General features: G+C 38.6%; 1 protein-coding gene across 5 annotated transcripts in view; it reads right to left on the reverse strand.

The window, feature by feature from the left end:
- Window positions 1–27,423, reverse strand: part of NELL2 (neural EGFL like 2) — a 333,105-nt gene that overhangs the window by 85,156 nt on the left and 220,526 nt on the right. For 4 of the 5 annotated variants that reach the window (XM_084957200.1, XM_021092577.2, XM_084957201.1 and 1 more), the window contains 2 exons: window positions 9,693–9,815; window positions 6,258–6,353 (listed from right to left, as the gene is read on the reverse strand). In XM_084957200.1, coding sequence (XP_084813326.1) covers window positions 6,258–6,353; window positions 9,693–9,815 — 219 coding nt within the window. Of the gene's footprint in view, window positions 1–6,257; window positions 6,354–9,692; window positions 9,816–21,430; window positions 23,797–27,423 lie in introns of those variants that run through there. The other variant, XM_084957204.1, reaches the window with a different exon arrangement.

Below are 27,423 nucleotides of genomic sequence, written 5' to 3' on the forward strand. Positions count from 1 at the left end.
CTCAAATTCTTCTTTTCTCCCACAAAAAGATAATACATTTTGGTGATGGAATTTTACGTAAGTCATTTTGGTAAAAAAGGGCCAGAAGTGTTTTGAAAATTTTCTTTTGCTTCTGAATTTTTTCCATCTTTTTATATAAAATAATATAAATGGCATAAGCTTCTGAAAATATGCCTTTTGTAAAAAGCTATGTGATCATGAATTTAAATCAATATATTCTTTTAATGATGAAAAATGTAGCAGTTTAACCATATCAGGAAATTTAATACAATTCAAAATTAATAATAAATGCAAATTATGCATACTACCAGCAAAATAACTTTGTTACAATAAATGAATTAAATGATTTTTACTACTTATACATAGCAATAATATAAACTTTAAAAAAATCAATCAACCTCAACCAGTTGAAGTTACCTTAGATGAAAAGTAACATGCATATATTCCTCATTCTTCATTTTATCATTTTGAAACTACAGATATCAAAAAGCAACAAAAACAGGGATGCAACTTAAATTTATATTCACTTAATTACTCACTGAAAAAAATTAAAATCTCATCTCATGTTTTGATCTGTGGTCCAAGAAACCCATTATGTTACACACACACACATACACACACACAAAGCCATTTATCACCAAAATATCTGATCTCCTTTTCTTCGATATTTTTTTAAGCTTTGTTACCTGATAGCAACTTTTTTTCCCAGTTATACGCATTTTAATTTGATTTAAGTCAGCAGTTACTTACAGACGACTGTCATATCTTTTAGGGTTATGCTGTAAAGCATGATTGAAAAATTTACTTTTCGTATAAGACAGCTCTGCATATTAATTATATCAGCAGATACATGTTTGCTGAGGTTTAGCAATTGTGTAATAAATGCAGCATGGCAGGGATAGAGCTGTTAAACATCAGCACATAGATTTCTATTACATTTTATTGAGTTATCCAGGAAATAATCACCCTGCTAAATCCAAGTCAAACATGTGATGAACTATTAGGATGTTTAATTACAGAGACGTTATGCTGAACAAGTGGGTGATCTTACACAGTGGCTAAAAAAGGCCATAAAAAGTTAATTTTACTCAGTAAAAAACATACTCACAGCCCTTTGTGTTGATAAGTGGATTCAACCATTTCACTAAGAAACACATGATGCAGAATAGACTAAATAAATTAGGGGGAGAGAAAGTTCAAAGGAGACTTTTTCGACTAAAGTTAACAAGCGTCATGGACACTAAGATTGTCTTTCAAAAAAAAAAAATCAGTAAATCCTATTACTTCATCCTCAGAGAGTCTACTGTGAAGGCTCAACAGATGGCCACTGGGGCCAGGAATTAATCTCCTTTCTAAGCTATCAGGCAGCACCCAGCTCTGGCAGGACAAAATGAGGCCATTCCTATACTTGAGAAATCTTGGCAATCCTGATGCTTTTCCTACCTTTGGAGAGAAAAAACTGCCATAGTCTTCACTGTTCAAAGGCAACAGGATTATCTGCTAGCTGAAGGGATGGGCATAACAAAAAGCACAGACCTCGTAAGTGATGATAGTAGGAGGAATTCCTGAGCACACAGCAGAGTGTTGGCAAAAAAGAAGGAAGGAAGGCACAAAGAAAGGAAGGAAGGAAAGAGGAAACACTGGAATAAGAATCAGAAGACTTGAGTTCTAAATTGCAGATCTGTATCCACAATTAAACATCAAGTCTAAGATACTTCACCTCTTTGCCTTAATGACTTCATGTGCCATGTGAGTGGATACGACCAGATGACCCTGAAGGACCGGCTTTACACTCATATTTAGAATGTCCAGCAGATAGCAGATATGGAAGCAACCACATCATCTTTTTCTTCCTCATTTCCACCTTTGTTTACTTATTCAACAAATATTTGCGGAGTGCATAATAAGGCGTAGGCCTTATCCTATGTCTCAAAGATTCAAAAGCAAAGAAGTTATACCCTTAATCCCCCTGAAACTGAATGCCTAGGGTGGAAATGAGGTGAGGAGACAGGAGGACAGGCAGGTAAAAGCTGGGTAGATTAGCAAGGGTCTAATCTTGAATGTCATATTAAGATACATGACCTTTATCCCAAAGGTAATGGGAGGCACTGAAGTTTCTCTGTCTGGGGTGATATGATGAGATTTATGCTCTGATAGTCTGTGGAGACTGGCCTGGGGAGAGAACACCTGGGATCCCTAAACTTTGTATTTGCAACCAGAATGGAAAGAAATGGACCCTAGAAAAGAGAACCCTGAGGACTTGACTGAACGTGGAAAGGGATGACAGGGATGGTTCCTTGACTATTGCATAAGAAAATGTGGTAGATGTGCCTGCCACTTACTGAAACAGAAAACAGAAGTGAAGGACCAGGTTTTGGAAACAGAAGAGGAAGAGGACATGAAGCAGGAGTCACGAAAGAGATGCGAATTCATTCTGGGGTCCTTGGATTTAAGAAAGATGTGGAATTCATTCTGGGGTCCCCAAAGAAACATTGGATATTTGAGTTTGAATCACCTGTCACAGAATGAAATATCAGTTAGTTCTCTTTAGAATCATTGAAGATTCTCTCCCTAGTGGTTCTTCACTAGTTGGAAATTATAGAACCCAAGTGAAATCTTTAAGAGCTTGGGTTCTCTCTGCAGAAAAATGTATGCATGCACAGATACTCGGAGAATTCATGGATCTCAAAGTCCATCCATAGACCTATGGGGGTCCAGGAATTCCAAGGTAAGCATCCCTGCCAGGAGTGCAAAGGAGGTAGTAATCGAAAAAAAGAAGTAACTCTGTGTTTTTCACCTTCACTAGATCAGAGAAATGTAGAAAATTGTTTGATTGATTCAAGTAAATAGTACCAGCAATGATAGTAGACAGCAGACATGGCAAAAGACTGGCTTGATGCTCACCAAATCAGTTTCATCTTCCTGGACACTCACTAAGCTCAACTACATTTTCTAAACCCCTTGAATCCATGTGGTTAGATCTCACTGATGGTAGGTGAAAGGAAGGGACCTGAGGCAGCAACACTGGGTGTGCACTTTCCATGCTTTCTCTGTGGTCCTCTTCTATTTTGATTTTAGGGGTCATGTACTGACTGGTGATTTTAGGGGTCATGTACTGAGTATGGCTTTTTCACAAAATGGCACCAGCCAGGGTCCCAATCCCAATCTCAATTCCCTTCAACTCTCCTCACCACCACATTCAACAAAACAAACTGAGATGTGAATGAGCAATATATTTTTTATATTAACCACTGAAATTTTGGGACTTGATACAGAAGCTGGTGTTAATTACTTTTATTAGTAAAGTAAGTATCAATAATAATAATGATACCTATCATATATAAGGTCCCTAAGTTAATAAAGTGATTTTATACTATCTTCTTTAGTTGTATTTTACCAATGGTTACCTGACAATATTTTATGTCCTTATTTATTTTCCTGTTTGTAGTCCCTCTACCCTACTCCACCATAATGTCCATACAGAAGGGCTTCAGTTTTGGTCACTGCTATATGCTGTTTCTAGATCAGTGCTCAGCACATAACAGATCCTAACGAAACATTTATGGAATAAATGGGTGAATTATTTCACATGGGCATCTTCTCATCTGAAAGTACTTTTTTTGTAAAGGGCACACCTTCTATTTATAACTATATCAACAAAAGTGGTAGTGTTGGGAGGTGAGGAGTTAGGATCTGACCTGGAATAATAATTGGGACAGATGCCTTGAGGCTTCTGTAAATGTACACTATAAATGAGATGTAAATGTAAATGTTAATTGCTGTTACATTTTCTCAGAGAGGAGCCAGGAATGCCTTGATGCTCAAATACTAAAATATGCTCTTGGGCCAAGAGATGGTGAAAGACAAAGATAAACTATGGCTCAGTCTTGGAGCATCAGCTTCACTCACTTGTAACTTAAATGTTTTATACATGCAATAGAGATGAGTGATTTTGTGGGCTAAACCATGATGTTTTGAAGAAATTCCATTTACCCTTGGGGTGGGTCATTTCAGGACCTCCCTCGATGGAAGTATTCTCTCTCTGCTGTCATTATTACGACTTCAGAAGAAACTCTGGAAAGCACTGATATAGCTACGAAAACTGGATTTGGGAGTAGAAAGACCTTAGTATTCAGCTGATAACTTGGTAACCTTGAAAAAGTTTAATCACTATGAACACAATATTTTTGTTTGGAAATGGATAGTATCTCCAAGATAATACTTACCTCCAAGGAGACTCGCGAAGAGAGAGGTGATGTATAAAGAGTAAGAGACGCAGAAGTTAGGTGCCTTGCCCAAGACCATATAACAAGGAAACAGGAGAACCCGATTTTAAACTCACATCTATCTATCTCAACGCCCTTGGCTGTCTACAGCTACTTAGAGTCAGTGCAGGATTATCCTCTTATAGGCTGAAAAGTTCAAGGATAATTAAAAAGAGAAAGCTAAATATTCTGTTGAGTTATTTTTAACTCCAGTTTTAAATTTTACATTGCTCAATTAATCTTATGTCATTCCAGAGCTTCAAAATCTCATCATATAATTTTTTTCTAGGGGAAGAAAGATACGCAGGATTGGACATAGCCATTATTCATCCCACATTTTTCTGGGACAGTTATAATTTTGAAATTCCATACCATTAAAATGCCCTGAAAAAGCCACTATTTCCGTATCAAACTTTGCACCAGAAACAGCACAAATACTGTATTCAGGAAACACGGTCACCGTTAAGTATTAATATACAGGAGAGTCATGGTGTACCTTGATGTGTGTGGGGTTCTGGTAGAGATCATGGGATAGAAATATTGCAAAACCACTGCAGTGGAAGTGCCTGATTTTGATCCAATACATTCTAGGATGGTTAATTACCAGAACTCTGTATTTTTTAACAAGTTAACAAGCTCTATGGGTGATTCCCATGCCCAAGGAATTTTGAAACTCCTGATTTAGGAAATGATCTCCTTAAGAAAGAGTCCCATAAACTGCTGTATAGCACACAGGCGTCTACCTAATATTCTGTGATCACCTACGTGGGAAGATAATCTGAAAAAGAATGGATGCGTGTTCATGTATAACTGAGTCACTTTGTTGTACAGCAGAAATGATCACAACATTGTAAATCAACTGTACTTCAATGAAAATTTTTACAATGAAAAAAATAAGAGTTCCACATATCAAAGATAGCCATTAGGCATTTTCTATTAGAGACCTTTGCAACAAATTAGTTATTCAAGTTTAAAGAGCACCACTTAGAGATTCTTGTAGAAAGAAACAATGCAGTAATGTGAGCCCTTTTGTGGCATCCTTTTGTGTTTGGTGGCAGTACCTGTTCAGTAAAATTTTCACCTCCCAATGGACCAGAGCACTTTCGGTCTCACATTCTGATCAGTCAGTGTTTTTATTAAATCAGACGACTCTGCAAGTGGGATGGATTCAGCATTCACTGCCCCTGCTGCACGGAGATTTACGGATAGCAATAGGAGGTGGGGACCACCAATCACCGGTGGCAGCAGCTTTCTCTTAGGGGAGAACAATCAGACTTTGTGAGGTCATCTATTAGAACCTACTTAACCAAAACTACTACTGACATGATTTTAATTAGCAGCTAAGACTCAATGCATTTCAAAACTCTCAAGGGGTATTTTCGATTGACAAAACATCTTACTTTGAGCCATAAGCTATATACAAATTCCATATATAGATATATATTTAATATTTTTTAAAGTTTCTCATATTTGTATCAGAAAGAGTAAGTTCAGAATGGACTTGGATGAGGTATAAATAAGGAGCAGAAAACTTTAAATACTTTGTAAACACTGAATAAATATTAAGTGAATCAGGTAAAAATTAATTAAAAATTCCCAAATGTGAACACAGGAAGCAGTAGTGTGTCCTAGGAAAGGAGCTGGTTATAAGCTTGAATGTCATGCTTTAACATGGTCATATAGATTCCAGGAAATAAAAGGGCTCCAAATGAGTAAAATGAATTTATGAAGTCATAAAATCCTGGGCAATCCTATCTATTCTTCTGAAAAGGTTCAAAATGCTTCTAGTTATAATAGCTGCAAAATCTCTGTGACTTTGGGGAAAACTCCCAGTGGTTAAGCATCACTGAAACTTCCCACCTCCTGCCTCCTAAGCTTCCGTGTTAATAGCGCCAAGCTTCAAAAGCCCACTTGAGACATTATTTTCCTCATGGATTACTTTATACACTGGCTTAAAAATTCATTTTCTAGAAGATGGAATGATATTCTTACCTGTTTCGCAGCTGGGCCCCGTGAAGCCTTGTGGGCAGGCACACACATTAGCAGCAATACAAGCTCCGCCATTCCTACAGCCATCTTTGCAGAATGCTAAAATAATCCAGACATGAGACTTTAGCACTCTGGAAGGAAGGAGTTCAACATCTCCAAACCAGCTTTTCTTTATTTCCTTGGAGATGTCGACATCAAATCATAAATGCTATTAGGATTTCACATTCATATAATTATTTCCACATAGGTAAGAAACTTCAACACAATTTGTAGAACAGTACTCTTTCCAATGTTAAATATTTCACCTGTAAAAAAAAAGGCTGAACTTTCATCTAACAGAAACAGTAACCTTACACAGCAGGAAGTACATCAGAATTAGTAGTGCATCTCATTGTAACAATTCAGCTTGAAATTAAACCTAAAAAAATGACAGCTATCCTAGACAGTTTTCTCAAGGAGCAAATCACCATCTAGAGAATAAGATACGGAAATAAGCAATGACTGAATCCTATGACGCTCTGATCATTCTACCTACTGTCCAAAGTGTCAAAATACTAGACAGATGCCCCTTTCTTTGAAAAGTTCCAAATCAGTCCTGGTGATGAATTAGCCAATAAAGAGAATTTGCTAAAGGGGTCTTCAGGAAAAGTCTTGCATTCCTCTGCCAAGGATAGGTCAGGACCAAGGGCAAAAGCACTGCATAGCTTCTTGTGTCAGAGTGGGTTTGAGGGTGAGGGGAGTTTTTCGAGGAGTAGGAAAAGGAGCCAAGCTCTGAGCCATTGCAGAAAGGGCCGCCTTCAGAAAGGGTGAGAAACACAAGATGGGTGAGACTGAGTGCCCTTAGATCCTTCTGTTTCCACTTCAGTTTTTGCATAGCTTCTTGTGTTAGAGTGGGTTTGAGGGTGAGGGGAGTTTTTCGAGGAGTAGGAAAAGGAGCCAAGCTCTGAGCCACTGCAAGGGGGATCTTCTGGGATGGACCGCCTTCAGAAAGGGTGAGAAACACAAGATGGGTGAGACTGAGTGCCCTTAGACACCTCTGTTTCCACTTCAGTTTTTGGCTCTGTCATGTTGAGCGCTGTTCCCACAGCCTGGCAAAGTCTGACATGGATAAACCAGAGCAGCTTCCTCCAGGCCTAAAGCAAAAGCTTTTGCTCTTGTTTTCTGGCATGTGCCTCCTCAGTTAGTTAGGATACACTTTCTTGGAGTGGTAAACTGTAGAAATCTGAGATTCTGCTACTGAGTTAAAGGAAGGGGCCTGAAGAGACCATTTAGCTTCTATGGTTCTAGGTTCTAGTCTCTCTTCATCCCAGGCAAAAAGACTATCAAGTCACCAAGGACTTGCAAAGAGACTGGGAATTTAAGCTTCATAAAGAGTACATCCACCATACCATGTCTATGTCTTCCTTGGAGTAATCGGCAATGTTGCGGCCTGTTTTTGTTTTCTTTCTTTCTTCTTTTATTGTCTTTTTAGTGCTACACCTGTGGCACATGGAGGTTCCTAGACTAGGGTTCAAATCAGAGCTGCAGCAACAGCCACAGCCTATGCCACAGCCACAGCAACATGAGATCCAAGCCATATCTGCGACGTACACCACAGCTCATGGCAACGCCAGATCCTTAACCCACTGAGCGAGGCCAGAGATCAAACTTGCATCTTCATGGATACTAGCCAGATTCCTTCCCACTGAGTCAAATGGGAGCTCCTTTTTTTTTTTTTTTTTTTTTTTTTTAATGTGTGCACCTGTGGCATATGATAGTTCCCAGGCCAGGGGTCAAATTGGAGCTAAAGCAACACTGGATCCAAGCTTCATGTGTGACCTACACCATAGCTTACGGCTATACCAGATCCCTAATCCACTGAGCGAGGTGAAGGACTGAATCTGCATCCTCATATAGACAATGTTAGGTCCTTCACCCACTGGGCCACAATGGGAACTCTGTAGCCTACTGATAGAGCACAGTACTCAATGATTCAGATCCTACATCTAAACTATTTTTTTCTCAGCTTTGACATTCCCAGCAGAGATGTCCACAGAAATTGGAGATTCTTTACCCATCCAGCCTGTAGTCCTAACTTCCAGAAGAAATTTATGGATCCTTGCAAGTCTTCCTTCCTTCAAAGATAAGAATTCTTTATGTACTTTATTCTTCATATTAATTAGGAGTGAGAGTCCAATACAAATAAGAGTGAGAAGCTGTTGGGTTCCCAGATGAATCTTAACGCTCAGAACATTAAATGCTTTGAGGAGGTCCTATGAGTTCAGTTATACTATGCTGTGGACTTTAGGAGTCTAGATTTTCTCAGATTAATCTAGTAGGTCTTTGCAATGCCCTAAATTACAGATTTCCAAGACATTTACAAACAGAATAATCATTGGCCCAGCCATATCTGCGTCCAATGTATTATTGCAGACCAGGTCTTAGACCCATGCTCATGGGTAACTACTAATAATCATATCTTGTTATTGCCTACCTCCTATACACATGGAATCAAAGAAAATCAACCCTAGTAAACTCCAGGATAATGAACACAGTGTATTTGAGGAATGGGCAGTTTTGAAGCTTAAAATACCTAAATTAGACAAATTGTAAATAAATCTGTATGACCTAATAAGGAATATGGACTTTAGCCTACCTAAGAGGGTGGGGTTTCCAAAAACTGAACCTCTATTTCCTTGTGAAGTCGTAGCTAAGCTCATCTGATGAAGGAAAAAGAAGGAATGAAAGAAAGAGAGGTGGGCTAGAGGTGGGATATCTCTGGTGGAAATGAAAATCCGAGAATTATTGATTGCTATTAGGACAAACTAGGTAATATGAAAAATGATAACACATAGAAACCTGATACTCCCAAGTAATTAGTACTTAGCTCACGAGAGAGAACAGAGAAGAAAAACTCACAGACTGACCCCTAGTAGATGTTCCACAATGGATTATGGTAGTAGAACAAACGGGTTGACAGTGCTGGCCAAAAAAATATAGCTATAATGTTTGGACTCAAAAAAATAAATATCTGAATCTGGGAGGAGACTGGTAAACTGGATGAAAAGGAAAGGTCAGAGAGATGAAAGATGAATTGTGGAAAGAACAGAGTGGGCAAACCGGAAGCAGAGAGACTTGGGATTAGACAATAAAAAGTTAAAGTCTAGGTTTCAAAGATGGAGCAGTTTTGTACAAAAGTGCCAGGATGTGATTATGGCTATAGTCAGCTAGAGACCAATAGAGGTGAAAACCACTGTGTTGGAGGTCATCGAACATTAAATCAAAGTTGCTGGACAGTTTGACCACTTAACACTGACATGACCCAGGAGAAAGACCATGGACTGTATTGCCAAGTTCTTAATGGCTGTGGGAAGTACCCAGAAGGTAGGTAACAGGACGGAGGGGGAGATGGATTGCATTCTCTTGAATGGAAGAGGGGATGGCACTTGAATCTTTTACCTTTGCATGTAGTTCCATTCCCAGTATAGCCTGGCTTGCAAACGCAGTTGTGTCCCCCAACAGTATTGAAGCATAAGGCATTTTCATCACAGTTGTGCTGATTGGTGATGCACTCATCATGTTCTGAAAGAAGGATATATTTTTGTTACTCAAAGATAAATTTTCAAAGACACTGTGTTTTTCAATTGCACCTTCATCTTTGTTATTGTTGGTATCTCTTCCCAACCCAGACATACACAAATCACCTATTAAAGAGCTCATAGTTTGAAGAATTGTATACTCCTCTTGAAACGAAGACATAGCATACACATCCACAAACCTTAAACACAAAAGGATTTGGGTGAAACGCCCACCACCAGTAGGAAAGAATAGAAGGAGAGGCGAGGCAAGGATGGGGATCAATTCTCAGAAGCAGATCCTGGAGCCAGCTGTAGAGTCTCAGTGGTCCATATCTGGAAAATTATTCTTATGAAATTAATCTGCCACCTAACTCTTGTACCAGAAGAAAGGTAACAGGAAAGGATACCTAATAGTATTGTTCCAGGAATCCTGATGGAGCTGAAACTCTGGGAATTAGATGCAGTTAACACTCTCATCCCCAATTGTAGGCATAAAAGTACACATGGAACCTGCTGGAAGAATATCTGAATTTCTTAGTAAGTTCTCTCTTTTTGCAAAGTATCATCCTTCTATTAAATAAGACAAACTTGCCTTTATAGCATGTGCAAATAACAAGCTATGAACTATACAATCAATATGATACCTCCTTTAAATGTGTGTCACTTCACCCTTTGAAAACACCAAATCATTTGATTTTCCCAGCCCACCTCCCTACCCAACACCCCACCCTGTGAGAGAGGCAGAACCAATATCATTATCACCATTTCATTTTATTTTAATTTTTTGTCTTTTTGCCTTTTCTAGGGCCGCTCCCACGGCATTTGGAGGTTCCCAGGCTAGGGGTCCAATCGGAGCTGTAGCTGCCGGCATACACCGGAGCCACAGCAGTGAGGGATCTGAGCCACATCTGCAACCTACACCATAGCTCACAGCAATGCTGGATCCTTAGCCCACTGAGCAAGGCCAGGGATCGAACCCCAACCTTATGGTTCCTAGTCAGATTCGTTAACCACTGAGCCATGATGGGAACTCCCATTATCCCCATTTTAAAGATGAGTCAATGGTGGCTCAGAGGGCTTAGGTGGTCTGCCCAACTTCATGGAAATATTAGTGTTCAGAAACAATGTAAATGGAATAAATGAACACAATAAATATGAGAAAGAAAACAGATCCAACATCAAAATCAAGATGAGCAGGAAATAAAATATGTGAGAAAATGCATACAAGCTAGTTCAGCCATCTAAAATCCCTATAATAGCACTGCTTATTATCTAGTCTCTTATATAAATATTATTTAGGCCTAAAATTAAGTATATATTTTAATACACTTACATTAATTGAGCCATTAATTCACTGTTATGTAAATCAAAGCAAAAAGAAATTATTTGCTTTTCACTTTAGAACTCTTTGTATTCCAAATGATATGTATATTATTCTAGACAATATAATAGTAATGTGCCTGTAATTTTGAAAAAAAAAATTGCCTTTGACATATGCAGCTGAGATTAGCCTAAAATCACTTATTTCAACTACTAAAATAGAATACTGTTTTATTTTTTTAAAATAAAGATTAACATTTCATGATTCTATGTCCTGCGTTAAGCCCAAAGTTATGATAGTTTTTTTTTTTTTTTTTTTTTTTTTTTTTTGTCTTTTGTCTTTTTGTTGTTGTTGCTATTTCTTGGGCCGCTCCCGCGGCATATGGAGGTTCCCAGGCTAGGGGTTGAATCGGAGCTGTAGCCACTGGCCTACGCCAGAGCCACAGCAACGCGGGATCCGAGCCATGTCTGCAGCCTACACCACAGCTCACGGCAACGCCGGATCGTTAACCCACTGAGCAAGGACAGGGACCGAACCCGCAACCTCATGGTTCCTAGTCAGATTCGTTAACCACTGTGCCACGACGGGAACTCCCAAGTTATGATAGTTTTAACAACTGCCTTATAATAAAATTCTTAGAGATTATGCCTAATAATCTTTCAGAGGGAAGAGAGCTTTCAATCACTAAGGTTTAAGAATTGCACAACTAGATATCTTATTCTCCAAATTTCTCGCTGAATTTCCCAATTATACAAAATTTCACCTTTATTATCTAGAATTAGAATATTTCATAATTTTTAAATAAATTCTTGCATATTGATGATAGTCTAGAAAATAGGTAGATTGTGTATGGGTCTCCTAATTGGGTCTACCCTTGGACACTATTAAAAAATCAGAAGGACCAGAATGGGCAGCCCACCTACCTCTGCGTTCAGCTGCCTGAAGCAAAATAAGTCCACACCGTGAAGTTTGCAGCTGCTGCCAATTTTCTTCCCAGTGCAATTCAAAGTGCTGGCATTAATCTATAAATCTCTATATGGACAGCCGTAGGCCCTTTAAAGACAGCTGCTGATTGATGTGATGCTGTTTTCATCCCTGCCTTGGCTGTCTTCTTAATTAGAGGGGACTAACTGGGTAGAGGAAGGGCCTAACAAGATTCAGTTTAGCATCCAGTCTGATGATGTTCAGTAAATGTTAATTCTACAACCTGGGATCTAGTTTCCTCTGTTGTCATTTACTCTCAGCAGCCAATGGAAGGAATAAGTGGTTCCTATGCAACTCAAGGGTGAGGACAGTTTTCAGGTTTTTAAATGCACTGGCATGCACTTGTACATATATTGTGCCCTCTGCCTGAAGTGTTTGCCCCATGGATGCTCCTGGAATTCTCTTGCCACTTCTAAAGACTACACCCAAATGGCTTGTCTTCTGTGCAAATACCATTCTCTCCCCCTCTTGCAGAGTTGGAAGCTTCTGATTATTTTCCTTAGCACCAGATACAAGGCTTGCTTATTGTATTTATCACACTTGTCTGCTTCTCCTTGGATCTCCATTTTCAGGCCTCACCCAGGAGTATGAATTTGGGGAGAAAAATTTTATTTATTTATTTATTTATTTTTGCATTTCATTTCAGCATTCAAAAAAAGTTTCTTGAATAAACGGTTGAAAGAGTGAATGTCCAAATCAGGAAAACATACTTCCTCTGCTGTTATCATTTAAGTCAATCCTCTTTGTTCAAATGTAGACTAGTTGCCAAACGGAGAGCTACTGGAAATTTAAGCTGTTTTTTGCTGATATTACTATGGGTGATGTTTTGTTTAATTTGGGAGATTTCAAATATTAATGAAGATAGTAGGACTTTTTTTTTTTTCTTTCTCTTTTTAGTGCCAGACTTGTGGCATATGCATATTCTGGGGCTAGGGATTGAATCAGGACTGCAGGTGAGGCCTGCACTACAGCCGAAGCAATGCTGGATCCCAGCTACATCTGTGACCTATGCTATAGCTTGTAGCAACACCAGATCCTAAACCCACTGAGCGAGGCCAGGGATCAAACCCACATCCTCACTGACACCATGTTGGGCTCTTAGCTCACTGAGCTGTATTGGGAACTCCTGGACATTAGTATTAGTTCCTTTACACTGTCACTTTAATTTTTTTCACTCTACCTAAAGTTGGTTATACTCACAATTACCAACTGAAGTAAACTATCTTAAGAAAAGCCTTTTAAAATGCCTGTACTCTAGTCTCACAGAAGAATTAACTTTAATTTGACAGCCCTTTACAAATGACAATGTGAATGGAGCAAGAAGCAAATATTCTATAAGGTCATCTCAATAAATAGTTAATTATTACTGCTCCATATCCAGTTTTGGTCAAGTGTCAACTTTTTACCCTTTTCCTGACTGACACATCCCTAAAGACTCTACCACCAGCCTACCAGTCAGTCTATTCATTTTTAATACTTCCTCCAACACTGTTAAAATAAAATTTTAAAAATGAGGGAAATATTAAGACAAAATTTAAAATATTATGTTCCAGTGTTTGAGAAAAGCATGTTAGATGTAATTGTGAATGCATTCTAAGTTTTATTTCACATGTACTGAAATGTAGATATTTCAGATCTTATGTTCATATTATCTAACCCATAAAATTCAATGCTATCTTCATATCATCAGTTAAAATGTCATTGTTCATGTGCCATGACACTGCAAACAATAGCTGGAATTGAAGGCAAACACACTTCTTCTTTTCATTAAGAATATTAGCACATACTGCTTTTAGTAAAAATTTCACAATTTTTGTATCTAAAATGGGAAAAAAGAAAAAACATATAGAAAGAAAACATTATTTCTCCAAAGTTCTAAACAAAAGTAATATAGGAGTTAATTATTATAGGATATTACATACAGAATAGATGATATTATAATGATAGCTGGCAAAGATTTTCCCTATGTCCCATAATTTGTTTGCTCTTCATCTTTACATACTATCTAAAACTGTTTTCATACCAGTGACAAAGGTCAATATAGTAAAGTTCCTCTATGAAAAAAAGTAATGATATACACACCTGAATTCACCTAAATGCAGATGTCACATATAGCAATAACAATTTAGTCTCACTGATTAACTCCTAACCTGCATAAATTAATGTATCAAAAATCGTTTTAAGACTCCACACCCAACAGGTTATCAGTCATAATAACATATAGTTGGGTTCAAATTGACTTTAAAATTGGTATTCATATTGAGCTCTTTCCAGAGTGAATGTGTTACCTAGAGACAAGACAGCCATTCTGAAATTCACGCTTTCCTCACTATGATTCCAACACAGACATACAATACACATAGTGCATGTTTTATTCAAGAATTTCAGTGTGATACAAAATGTAAATACTACAGAAAATTGGAGTGAAAAGTAATTTAAATAAATCTACATTTTAATTCAATGAAATACAATTTTCTTCTTGAGATTAAAAAATACTAATGAAATAAATATATAATTATAAATAGTAGCTACAGTCACAGAGCTTATGGTTTAGCTGGAGGGATAAGACAAAAACACAAATGCCTTTAATACATGGCTTCACGATGAGAAATACTGAAGTGAGGAAGTAATTTCTGTTTAAAGAGGTTATGGAGATCAAAGAAGGAAGTCATTTCTAGTTGGGTCAGGTGGGAATTCAAGAATGACTTTATGGAGAATGGAGCATTTGACATGGATTGTTTTTATGTGTGTGGGGAAGACGATGCAGATTCCAAATTGAGACAGCATTCATGTACTTTGCTTCTCTTGTTTTTGGAATTTTGAGCCCGTTACAAATTTGAATGAACTTGAATGATTTGCAATAACCGTAGTTGTAATTTAGCACTTACTACACACTGCAGACTTTGTAATATACACTGTCTCATTTAATCCTCATATTAATTAAGAAATATTATTATTATTTTTCAGGAAATTAAACTTGGCTTGTTTAATTAAGTATCATGCTTGATAAGTGGTAGAGCTGTGAATCAGAACATCTGACTCCAAAGCTTTAGTCATTGATTGCTATGCAATAGGGTCTCCTGACACATTTAATGCATCTTTCTTTCTTTCTTTCTTTCTTTCTTTCTTTCTTTCTTTCTTTCTTTCTTTCTTTCTTTCTTTCTTTTTCTTTCTTTCTTTCTTTCTTTCTTTCTTTCTTTCTTTCTTTCTTTCTTTCTTTCTTTCTTTCTTTCTCTCTCTCTCTCTCTCTCTCTCTCTCTCCCTCCCTCCCTCCCTTTCTTTCTTTCTCTCTCTCTCTTTCTTTCTTCCTTCCTTCCTTCTTTCTTTCTTTCCTGCACCCGTGGCATATGGAGGTTCCCAGGGTAGGGGTCGAATCGGAGCTGTAACTGCCAGCCTACACCACAGCCACAGCAACTCGGGATCTGAGCTGCATCTGCTACTCACACCACAGCTCACGGCAATGAGGTATCCTTAACCCACTGAGTGAGGCCAGGGATCAAACCTGCATCCTCGTGAATACTAGTCAGATTCGTTTCTTCTGAGCTGTGATGGTAACTCCCAATGGATATAACTTCCTCGATCTATTTTTTTTTTATTCTAGTGTTCTTCTTTGTAATTATCCAAATTACAGGTTTGGAATGTTTACACTAAAAGTCTTCTCATGCTTATGAAGTTATCAGGAAGTTATTTCTTTATTGTATTTTCTAGTATTTTTTAACCCTATAAGAGCTTTATGAAAATTACAGAACTCCTTAGAGTAAAGCACTAAGATACTTTCTGTTCATACTAAAATCCATTTTCTCACGGTTGACAGAATTTTCAGAAGAAAAGGAAGATACCGATATGGTCAAGTACAAATGCCTGAAAAAGAAAGCAGAGAACTTGGACTCCAGTGCTAATTCCCCCAATTTAAAAATCTCTGGAAACTCAACCTTAATGCAGATTGGAAAACAGACACCTCCAACATCCCAAGAGTCCTCTTTCTATTACCAATGGTCAGCTCTTGGTAACATTGCCTGTCCACTGATTTGGCTTTACACTCCCTGGCTACATAATAGATCCTTTAGCTTGATACCTTTACACTGTAAACTCCGCTCTTCAGATAACAGAATGTAATATATCTTCATAGCTTCCTAGCAGGCCCTGTATCCTCAGAGAACCTTTCTTTTCTTATGATGGATTTCTCCAGTCACAAGAATTACATTGTCTATGCCACACCTTTTATTCTGTCCAAATCTAGAAATGTTGGGAAAACAGCAGCTATCATGCACATAAGTGTAAGTTCCCCAAAGAAAGCTGCTTCACTTTTCCTTGATTCAAGTATTTCCTAGAATATAATTTTGCGATGAGCAAATTCTCTCTAAGAATGCAGCAGAATATGGCTCTACATGGAATGATAACCTACCTCAGGTCTTAACCATTATGTGGTTATTAGAAACCTGGGAACAATCTCCCTCAGGCCTAAGACTGAACAAGTCTTGGAGTAAGGAAGTCCATGGAAGTGTAAATTACTCTTGAGAAACCTACAGTAACACCATCAAACCACATGTCTAGATGAGCGGTTTATTTCAAAAATGTAGAGCTGCTTGGGTATTTTCCTCCTATATTTCTGGAGACCAGATTGGTAAGATTGCTGGCCTTAAGATATTGGTAAGGTTTACAGAAGCTCATCCATGAGTTTCACTCATATGTGTCCTCACCAAAGTCAATGTGGAGCTGTGTGCACTGGCCTGTGAAGAGCATCAGGACAAGGCAGACCATGGGACTGCAACCGAGACTTCTTGTACTCTAACAAGAACTGCAACAATGGCGAGTCCCCCAGATGATACAAGCCCTTTCTGTTTCTCAGATGAAACAACTCTTTGGGTTTGTCCGCAGCTCCTTAGTACATTCACAAGATAATTATTCTATGGCAAGTCTTTTTTTTTTTTTTTTTGTATTTTGCCTTTTCTAGGGCTGCTCCCACATGACATATGGGGATTCCCAGGCTAGGGGGTCTAATCAGAGCTGTAGACGCCGGCCTACAGCAGAGCCACAGCAGTGAGGGATTGAGCTGTGTCTGCAACCTACACCACAGCTCACAGCAACGCTGGATCCTTAACCCACTGAGCAAGGCCAGGGATCGAACCCGAAACCTCATGGTTCCTAGTCGGATTCATTAACCACTGAGCCATGACGGGAACTCTCTGGCAAGTCTTTTCAAAATAAGCACAAACTGAATACAATGAATGTTCTCTATTACAACTCAACAATCTCCAGATGGTGTGGGGGTCTATTGGAAAGACCTGGAATGCTTTCCTTCCTTCCTTCCTTCTCCCTCCTTCCTTCCCCTCCACAGATATGTAGTGGCCTGGTATGTGAAGACATTGTACTCGCTGCCACTAGCAAAATACATTCCTGAAATTAAAACTTTGTGTGTGTGTGTGCTTTCTAGGGCCGCACCGGTGGCATATGGAGGTTCCCAGGCTAAGGGTCTAATAGGAGCTACAGCCATCGGCCTATGCCACAGCCACCACAATGCCAGATCCAAGTCACCTCTGCAACCTAGTTGCTGCTACTTAACCCACTGAGCGAGGCCAGGGATCGAACCAGTGACCTCATGGTTCCCAGTTGGATTCATTTCCACTGTGCCACAACAGGAACTCCTAAAATATTTGTTCTAATGATCTAATGATCACTGATTCTTCTTTTTTTGGCCACCCCATGGCATATGGCGCTCCTGGGCCAGGGATCTGACCTGAGCCACAATTGTGATGTTCACGCAGACATGGCAGCACTGGATTCTTTAACCCATTGCACTGGGCTGGTATCTAACCTAAGTCCTGGCGCTGCAGACATGCTGCCAATCCTGTTGCGCCGCAGGACTAACTCCTGATCCCTGATTCTTAAGGAAGACTGTTAAATTCATTAGTTTAAAATGTCCTCCACCAACTGTTCTCTACTAGGACCCTATGTAAATATGAAGGATAAAGTAGAAATAGGAGAAAATCATGTATTATTTTAATGAACAAAAGCAGGGGGCAGTGTGATACATACACTTCCCAGATAGGCTTTGAGATGCCATTTTAATCCTAGTTCTCAGTGGCCATAGGAAAGTTAGCTAACACTTTTAAATTTAAAATGAGGAAGTTAAAACCTATACTAGTAAACAGTTGGAAAGAATAAATTTAAATGATGAATTGTAAACACCTGGGCAAATAACAGACACTCAATGAAATTAGTTACCTTCTCATTATCTTCTTCACTGGGAAAATTCATTTTGTCTTTATAGCTAGATAATGTGCTCTCTTTCTACTTCAATTATTCGGAGAAATTCTAAATGTCTCATAGAATTTGCTTTCTTCATAATCTTTTTTGAAATCAAATACATTTTGGATATTCTTCTGGTTTCCAAAATGCCACTGAAACAACTTTTCTTACTTACCAGAAGCTACTCATTTTGTTTCTTATGGTTACCATATTTACTTACTTTCTATTACAGAGAAAAATCTATTTGCTACAACGTCTTTTCAACAGAAATCTTTTATTTTAACACTATTCAAGTAGCTACAAGATATTATACTTTAAACTTGCTTCATGCCCACAGCAGCAGCAAACCCACTAAAATTCATTTTTAACACCAGGAATTTTTGTTCACTACTCAAGTTTCCTGTTCACTGACCACACCAATTCAATACTGACTTTTTGTTATTCTTCATTTTGTTTAGCAACTAGGAATTTGTTCAGATTTCCTTCCTTTGACATGCTTAGTTTATTTTCTTCTAGTCTTTTCACTGGTATGTTCAGTCTCCTTGGCTAATCCTTATTTGATCAAGAATCTTAACCAAAGTGCACTCAGATTTGCTCTCTACCCTTACAGTAATTTTGCAAAGTAATCCAAATTTAATTTCCTAGCAAAACACTGGCTTTATTTTGTGTTTCATGAAATAAGCTTTGCCTGAACACACTGTACGGCAACAAAATACTTTTAACCATCAGTCAGATGACTTTCATTTGTTCTTTCAACACACATGGAGGAAGTGCTTAAAGAGGTAAAGATATGTGACCTCAAGAAAGGTTTGAACTATTACATTATTGGTGATGTGAAGAGATAACTAACTGTGATACATCGCAGCCCTTGTTTAGTGCTGTAAAAGAGAAAATCATAGCAATAATGACAATAACTCGTTCTTTCTCTCTCTTTTTTTTTTTTTTAGTCTTTTTAGGGCCAAACCTGTAGCATATGAGATAGATAGTAGATCTGAGCCACGTCTGCAACCTACACCACAGCCCATGGCAAAGCCGTATCCTTAACCCACTGAGCGAGGCCAGAGATCCAATGGATACTCAGGTTCGTTATCATTGAGCCATGATGGGAACTGCGACAACAGCTCAGTCTTAAGTGCCTACTACCTACTACAAAGCATTGCACTGTTTCATACACAATATCCCCTTCAGTCTTCATAAAAAACTTTTCAGGTCGGTACTATGATTATTCCTATTTTACACGCATGAATACAGAGCTTTCCCAGAGCAAGTACATGTCTTGTTTAAGCCATAGAGCCAGGAAGTCACAGGGCGGGAACTGCTTTAGTGTTTTAAAAAACTACAACCTAAAATTCAGATCTCAAAAGGCTTAAAGAGGAAGAAATGGGGGTCAACTGGGGGGGTGTTCCCACAATACTGGAAAACTGTCATGTAGGAAATAGGACGAGCAAGAGAGTCTTGAATGTGTAAAGGTGGGAAAGTGCATTCCATATGGAGAGAGCACGGGGTAAAGCAGGGCCATGAAGTGGCTGAGCTGGCCTGGGTGATGGCTGAAAGGGAAGCACAAGGAATACGTGTAAATAGGGTCAGGATTATAACATGATTTTATCTGGTGGGCAATAAACGAGCCCTTCCGGATGAATAATAAAAAAATGACAATGATAAGATTAGAGGTGATTTTCAGGGAAATTAACAGCAATATGCAGAAGAGGAGAGACTAATTCTCCCTGAAAATGTGGGTGTCCGATGCTAGCAAGCCAGCCTTCCTTTCTCTTCTTAACCCTTTCTTTCTTTTATTCTTCTCCTGTGAGTCAGATTATTACTGAGAGTTGAGAAAAGAGTCTGCCCAACACTGAGAGGTGAAACAAAAGGATAAGGGGGAGCGGTGGGAGGAGGGGAGGTGAGAGGGGAAGGAAGCAAACAGACAGACACCGAGTGTTCATTAGCTGCCCAGCACCTGAGGAGTACTATGAGTGTGCAGCACATGGATGCACTACGGGACACAGGAACAAGAGCTGGGAAGCTAGCACCAAAATCATAAGATTCAAATCCCGTTAAGGCAGCGATCATGTCTTATGTGTTTTCTGCACCTCAGTTTCTATGCTTTTGTGGAATGAACCTGCTGAAAAGCGGGTCTGCAATAGAATGGACACAATGTTGGAGAAAAGGGGGCAGGTGTAGACACAGAACTAATACGCCCCACAGTGAATCCATTTTTGAGCCAAGAGGAAGAAAGGCATTAAAAATAACTCAGGTTTCAAATCTGAGTGACTGGGAAAATGGTGGTGAGGTGAAAAGAAGTAGGCGGGATTCTGACTTTTAGGGATTTTATTATTCTTGTTCCTGTTCTGATTTGGTTTGATTTGGTTTTCATGGAAAAGAAGAAAACAGAATTAAGAACTCAAAATATGGGAGTTCCCTTGTGCAGTAGGTTAAGGATCTGGCATTGTCACTGCAGTGGCTTGGGGCACTATCGTGGTGCAGGTTCGATCCCTGGCCTAGGAATTTTCACATGCCGCAGGTGCAGACAAAAATAAAAAAAGGATAGATTAAAATATAAAAGCAAAGATCATATTAGGAAATTAATAACCTCTATTGAGGGTAACAGGAAACCAAGTAAACATTCCCCCTTCAAAAGCTGTTAGATAACCACCTAGATGCTAACGCCTTGGGTCTAATTCATCAATCACCCCTGACATCCAACACAATGACTGGCACAAAATTGATCACCAGTGACTTTTTGCTAATGAGTGAATCAATCACTATAAAGAATATCTCAATCTAACATGCAAAACATTCAGAGATCTGCTAATACAAAATATTCAAGGTACAGAAGTAGTGAGAATTCTGCATATCTCTTGCTTTCTCTTCCATTCCCCAGTAGTTATGCTGCTTTCTTTTAAAATGCCTGCCCCATCCTGATTCCCCCACTCTTGGCACATAATCTTACCACTAACTCCCCAGAAAATCATCCATGTTATCAGGAAAGAAAGTCCTCAGATTTCCTACCCACAGCTAAACGTGTCTATGAACTGTTCTTCCTCCCAAAGCAGGAAGCTACCACATACCTCTTTTCCCTTCTTTGCAGCCGCCACCTTCAGGGACCGATTCATCCAGACTTCTTCCTTGGTACTTCTCATTTCTATTCCCCATCTCTGTCCTAGCTGCTCTGCAGTTGCCCAAATTTGGGCACAAAAACACCTCTTTTGGTTTACTGCAGTAGCCTCCTGATGACAACACTGCCCCAGTTTTGGACTTTTCCAAAGCATTACCATAATGACTTTTCAGACAAAATCTCATCCTCTCTATCCCTTCCTCTATCTCCTCTATCTCTTCTTCTCTCTTAGTTTGTTTTAGTGGCATATCACTGTTTTTACTATCCATCAAGGCACTGCCTATGCACCAAGACTTTCCTTACCACATTTAGCTCTCACCAAACTGAACATTTGCTACTCCCCCATTGCATCCATTTATTAATAATATAATTTATTGAGACTCTACTAAAGGCCAAGGATTACAGCAGCCTATCCCTGTATATTTCACAAATGTATCCCCACCTTTTGCCCAGAAAGTCCTTCCCTACTCGAACTTTCCTACACTTTCCAACTCAAATGAATGTTCCCGTCTTCAGAAAACCTTCCTTTTAAAACTCCCTTAGTGTAACTGAGGTGGACCCTGTAGGGCACATAGAGCTTTTTGCTTAATTCCATCCCAGCATGTGAAAGCCAGAAGAGTGGTATTAGGAATAAAGACTTTGGAGTCAGGTTACCTCTGCTCAGATCCTGGCTCTGCCTTTCACTGGCTATCAGGTCTCACAGAATTTACTTAATCTCTCTAAATCACAGTTTCCGCCTCTGTTCAATGAAGCTAATAACAGTACAGAAATAAAATCTCTAGCAGGATCTGGGGCAGTACAGCATTATCAAACAAGTATTTCTGTAGTAAAAGTATGACTATCCACACTAAATTGGACAAATGAATAAAGATGAGAAATAACATGGCATCAGATCAAATTGTGCTACTAAATGAATTTTAAAAATAAAAAAAAAAATTCAATGTCCAGAGCTGTCTGGACCCTTTGGAGCTCAGAATTGTAGATAAGGGACTGTACATCTGTATGTTCTCCCCAGAGTTGCACGAATTAATGGAGGTAATGTATGGAAGACAGTTAGAACAATCCAGTGCAGGCAAATGATTCATAAGTTATCACATGGTGAGCAACTGTCAATTCTCTTACCATTCCCCACTACTCGGTATACTCCTGAGATAGGAAAGTTTTACTATAGATCTCTGAATCCTCAGTTCTTGCTATAAAACTGACATATTAAGTGCTTGGTAAATGTGCATGGATAAATATTAGGCTTCAATCTATACAAAATCAATGCCTTTCAATTTCTTAGAGTGTTTCATATCTGATGTTTTATATTTTACATTGTACTCCCTCATAATCCACATAACATTCTTGGGATTTATCATTTAGAGTAGTAGCTATGCACTGCTTAAGAGATGACAGTGTTTAACCTCACCGGGGCTGCCTGACATGAAATTTGGAAAGAGGCACAATTTCTCCCCTTTTGAGATTTGTTTGAAAGAAAGGTAAAGACAGAAAGAAAGTTCCCCAAAGTAGTGAGCACTTCCACTGGAGAAAAAAATCATTCCCACCTAAGGCCATGTGATCTATTCTTTCATTTAAAGCTCTAAGGCCTGCTCTGCTTTAATGCCTACAAAAAATAGTAAGAACAGAGTATATTCAACAAACTGCATCAGAAAAAGTATCACAAAAAATGCAACATAAAAGGGAGCTTTTGAAATATAAAAACATCTAAGAAAAACAACCACAGTATTCCAACCTAGACAAGTCTCTCCAATGCATTTTAAGATAATCTTAGCAGACTTCCACACCTGGAGCAGATATCATATTCTGAACTTTATCTTCTAAACTATAGAAAATAAAATGATTCTTCAGATATTAAAGGGTTGGGACAATGTGGCAACAGAGATTCATCAACTTTTTCACTTGGAAACTTAATTTTCAAAATGAGCTTCATTACAAAATTCATCTCTCATGGAACATGTTACTTGAGTCTTTACCACAGCAAAATACAAATATAAGACTCTTTTCTATTCCAAAGGAATATGTATATATATATTTTTCTTCAACATCCTTGATAAAACATCTAAGATATATATACATATATACAATTATTTTTGTGTACTTTTATTTCATGCTTCTGTGGATATTTTGTATTTTATAGCATTCAACTATATATGACATGTTAGAGCTAATATCTTTTAATATCATTTAATATTTCTAATTGCAATAATGTTTATTGCTGTAAATATGTAAGTTCTCTATATGATTCAATCCAGCAATTCCACTCCTGGGCATATATCAGACAAAACGTTCACTCAAAAAGATACATGCACCCCTATGTTCATCGCAGCTCTATTCACAATAGCCAAGACATGGAATCAACCGAAATGCTCATGACAGATGAATGGATTAAGAAGATGCAGTGCATATACACAATGGATACTACTCAGCCATGAAAAGAACAAAGTAATGCCATTTGCAGCAACATGGATGCAACTAGAGATTCTCATACTAAGTGAAGTAAGTCAGAAAGAGACACATACCATATGATATTACTTATATTTAGAATTTAAAATATGGCACAAATGAACCTATCTATAAACAGAAACTGACTCAGACATACAGAACAGACTTGTGGTTGCCAAGAAGAACTATGGGAGAGATCATAGTGAAAGATAATATAAGAAAAAGAATGTAAATCTGTGTGTGTGTGTGTGTGTGTGTGTGTGTGTATGTATGACTAGGTCACTTTGCTGTACAGCAGGAATTGTTACAACACTGCAAATCAGCTATACTTCAGTAAGACATTTTATTTTTTTATTTTTTTATTACTCAAATGAATTTATCACATCTGCAGTTGTATAATGATCATCACAATCCAATTTCACAGAATTTCCATCTCAAAACCCAAGCACATCCCCCCACCCCCCAAACTGTCTCCTCTGGAGACCATAAGTTTTTCAATGTCTGTGAGTCAGCATCTGTTCTGCAAAGAAGTTCAGTCTGTCCTTTTTTCACATTCCACATGTCAGTGAAAGCATTTGATGTTGGTGTCTCATTGTATGGCTGACTTCATTTAGCATGATAATTTCTAGAAACTTTTTTTTTTTTTTTTGGTCTTTTTTGCCTTTTCGAATATGGAGATTCCCAGGCTAGGGGTCTAATGGCAGCTGCAGTCACCGGCCTACACCAGAGCCACAGCAACACGGGATCTGAGCCGCATCTGCAACCTACACCACAGCTCATGGCAACACCGGATCCTTAACCCACTGAGCAAGGCCAGGGATCGAACCTGCAACCTCATGGTTTCTAGTTGGATTCATTAACCACTGCGCCACGATGGGAACTCCAATTTCTAGAAACATTTAAAAAAAATAAAATAATTTAAAAAATAAACGACAGAGAAGTTCCCATTGTGCCTCAGTGGAAATGAAACCAAATAGTATCCATTAGGCTGTGGGTTCGATCCCTGGCCTCACTCAGTGGGTTAAGGATCCAGTGTTGTCTTGAGCTGTGGTATAGGTCGCAGATGCGGCTCAAAACCATCTCTTCTGATAATATGGTTAGAGTGCCTCTGCTTTTTATTTTATATTCTTTTCAAAAATTTGAAATGGCTTTTTCTCTAAACCCCATTCAGAATCCCTTTTACCTGATGAATTTCCTTCAAATGCAACCATTCTTTTCTCACTGTTTATCACAGAAGGGAGCTCTTGCCCCTAGCAATCTCTGAAAATATGCAGAAGAGTTTGGGAAGGACCTGCCATCCCATCATTTCCTTTTCCCTCTGCAGCAGGCTGACACACCTCTTCCTTCTCCCTATGCCCATCATTGGTCCTTACGTCTTCTGGCCTCTGGAATCCCAATCACATTGCTATTTGGATGTAAACAGAAATTTGAAGATGTGCAGCATGAGGAACAGCCGAATAACAAGTGAGGCTGTATCCTGATGCTAACTTGCTTTCCTTTCTCATCTAGTTTCACTACTTGCCTTCTAACCTCTTGGTTTCTAGTCCTTGCTTCCCAGTGCAGGCTTTATTTACATTCCTCTCCAATTAACTCATTCTGCTTTATTTTCTTCCACAATATCAATTAAAATTTTCTTTTTAAAAACTGCAGCTTGTAATCTTCTCCCTGACTGCAAGTATATTTTAATTACAATCAACGATGTCCTGCTCTGGGGAAAACACGTGCTCTTTGTATTCACAGATCTTATTCTTCCCTCCTCTAATTACATCCAGCACCTCCTTCATCACTGCCTGCTTTCCTCTCCCCCTTTTTCAGGGGCTTAGATCTAGTACAACTGACTTTTAAAAACTCCCTCTTTCAAGGCTACTTAAAAATGTTCCAGGTATCTTCCCACAAATGATAACATCCATTCACTCAGTCAGAATGTCCCTTTAAGATAAAGTGAGAAAAAAGGAGGAAGGCAAGAAGGCAGAATGGGAAATATTTGCAAATTAACAAAGAAGAGCTATTGCAAGTAGTCTCCTGGGCCTAGATGGCAGAGACGGCCAGACTGACTTCTCTCACTTTTTCTGTCTTCTAATCTGGCCTCTGCCTTCTCCTTCCTCCATCCTCAACCCACTGTACCCCAGGACAAATTCAAACTGGATGTTATGAACTGGTTGTTTTTGTCTCCCCCAGATTCATCTGTTGAAGCCTAATCCCCCCTGTGATGGTATCTGGAGGTGGAGCCTTAGGGAGGTGATCAGATCAGGAGGATGGAGGTCTCATGAATAAGATTAGTGCCCTTACAAAAGAGACCCAGAAAATTCTCATGACCCTTCTGCTACATGAGGCCATAAGAAGACCTTCATCTATAAACCAGGAAGCAGGCTGACACCAAACAACAAACATGCCTGATCTTACACTTCCCTGCCTCCAGAACTGTAACAAATAAAAGTTTAAGCCACCTAGTCTGTGATATTTTTGTTTCAGCAGCCTGAATGCACTAAGACACTAAATCAAAATGATTATTTTGAAAATGGGATATGACCATTCTCAAAAGTCCCAATGCTAGGAAAAGTAAAATGATGAGATCATGATTGGAAACCTTTGAGACATAGAATTCTCTAGAAGATGGAAATCATTCAGCTATACATATTTCTGTATAACTGAATGTTAGGAAAAGTATAGTACTGATGTTAATTATAGATTTATTTGGGGAACCAGAAAGTAAAAGTGCAGAGATTAATTTGTCTTCTTTCTGTAAATTTCCCATTCCTTTGCCACTACCTCATCACTTTCATGGCTCAGTATCTTCTCCTAACCTGTTTCCTTAGCTTGCTGGACCTCAATTTTTCACTTCTAGGTTATGATTTCCTTGATGACAAGGAGGATGTGTTTTTGTCTTTATACCAAGTGACATAAAAAAGATCAGTTAAAGGGAAGTTAGTCCTGCCACATGGGCATCAACCAATTTCCTAGCCATCATTGGATATCTAAGTAAAGATAGAAGGTAGGTTTGAAGTGTAAACATACCTTTAAGAGAGATTCCTAATCCCTAATCAAGCATGTTATCACCAGCAAACTTTCTGTAGGTAGTCCTATTATATCCTTAGTGTTTGGCAGAATGTTTGACTGGAACCTATTACGCCATTGATGTTTGTTGATTGGATATTTTCATGCATAAAAAAAAAGAATCAGTTTGGCATGATATATGAGGAAGAAATGGAAGAAAAAAATCCATCTACAATGTTATAAGGTCCTGGCCTGAATGCTGAATATGTGCAGACTTTACTTCAGGTCTCACTGGATTTAAGCTCCTGAACTCTCTCTGTCCCAATTCAACTATTCTAGAGAATGATACCTAGAAAAGTACTCATTTTTTTCTGTGTTTAATCAAATCTAGCAATAAGTTATAATATCCCCAAATAAGGTTGAAAACTAAACATGCCAGCACAAATGAAGTTTGCATTTTCCTTCCTTTGTGATTGTTCCTGCTGATTCCACATTATCTAAGGTAAA

This window comes from Sus scrofa, chromosome 5 (genome assembly GCF_054392235.1).
Source record: "Sus scrofa isolate SSC_HxYL_T2T_F1_AM1 chromosome 5, Sscrofa_HxYL_maternal_Yorkshire_Landrace_v2.0, whole genome shotgun sequence".
Lineage (NCBI taxonomy): Eukaryota > Metazoa > Chordata > Mammalia > Artiodactyla > Suidae > Sus > Sus scrofa.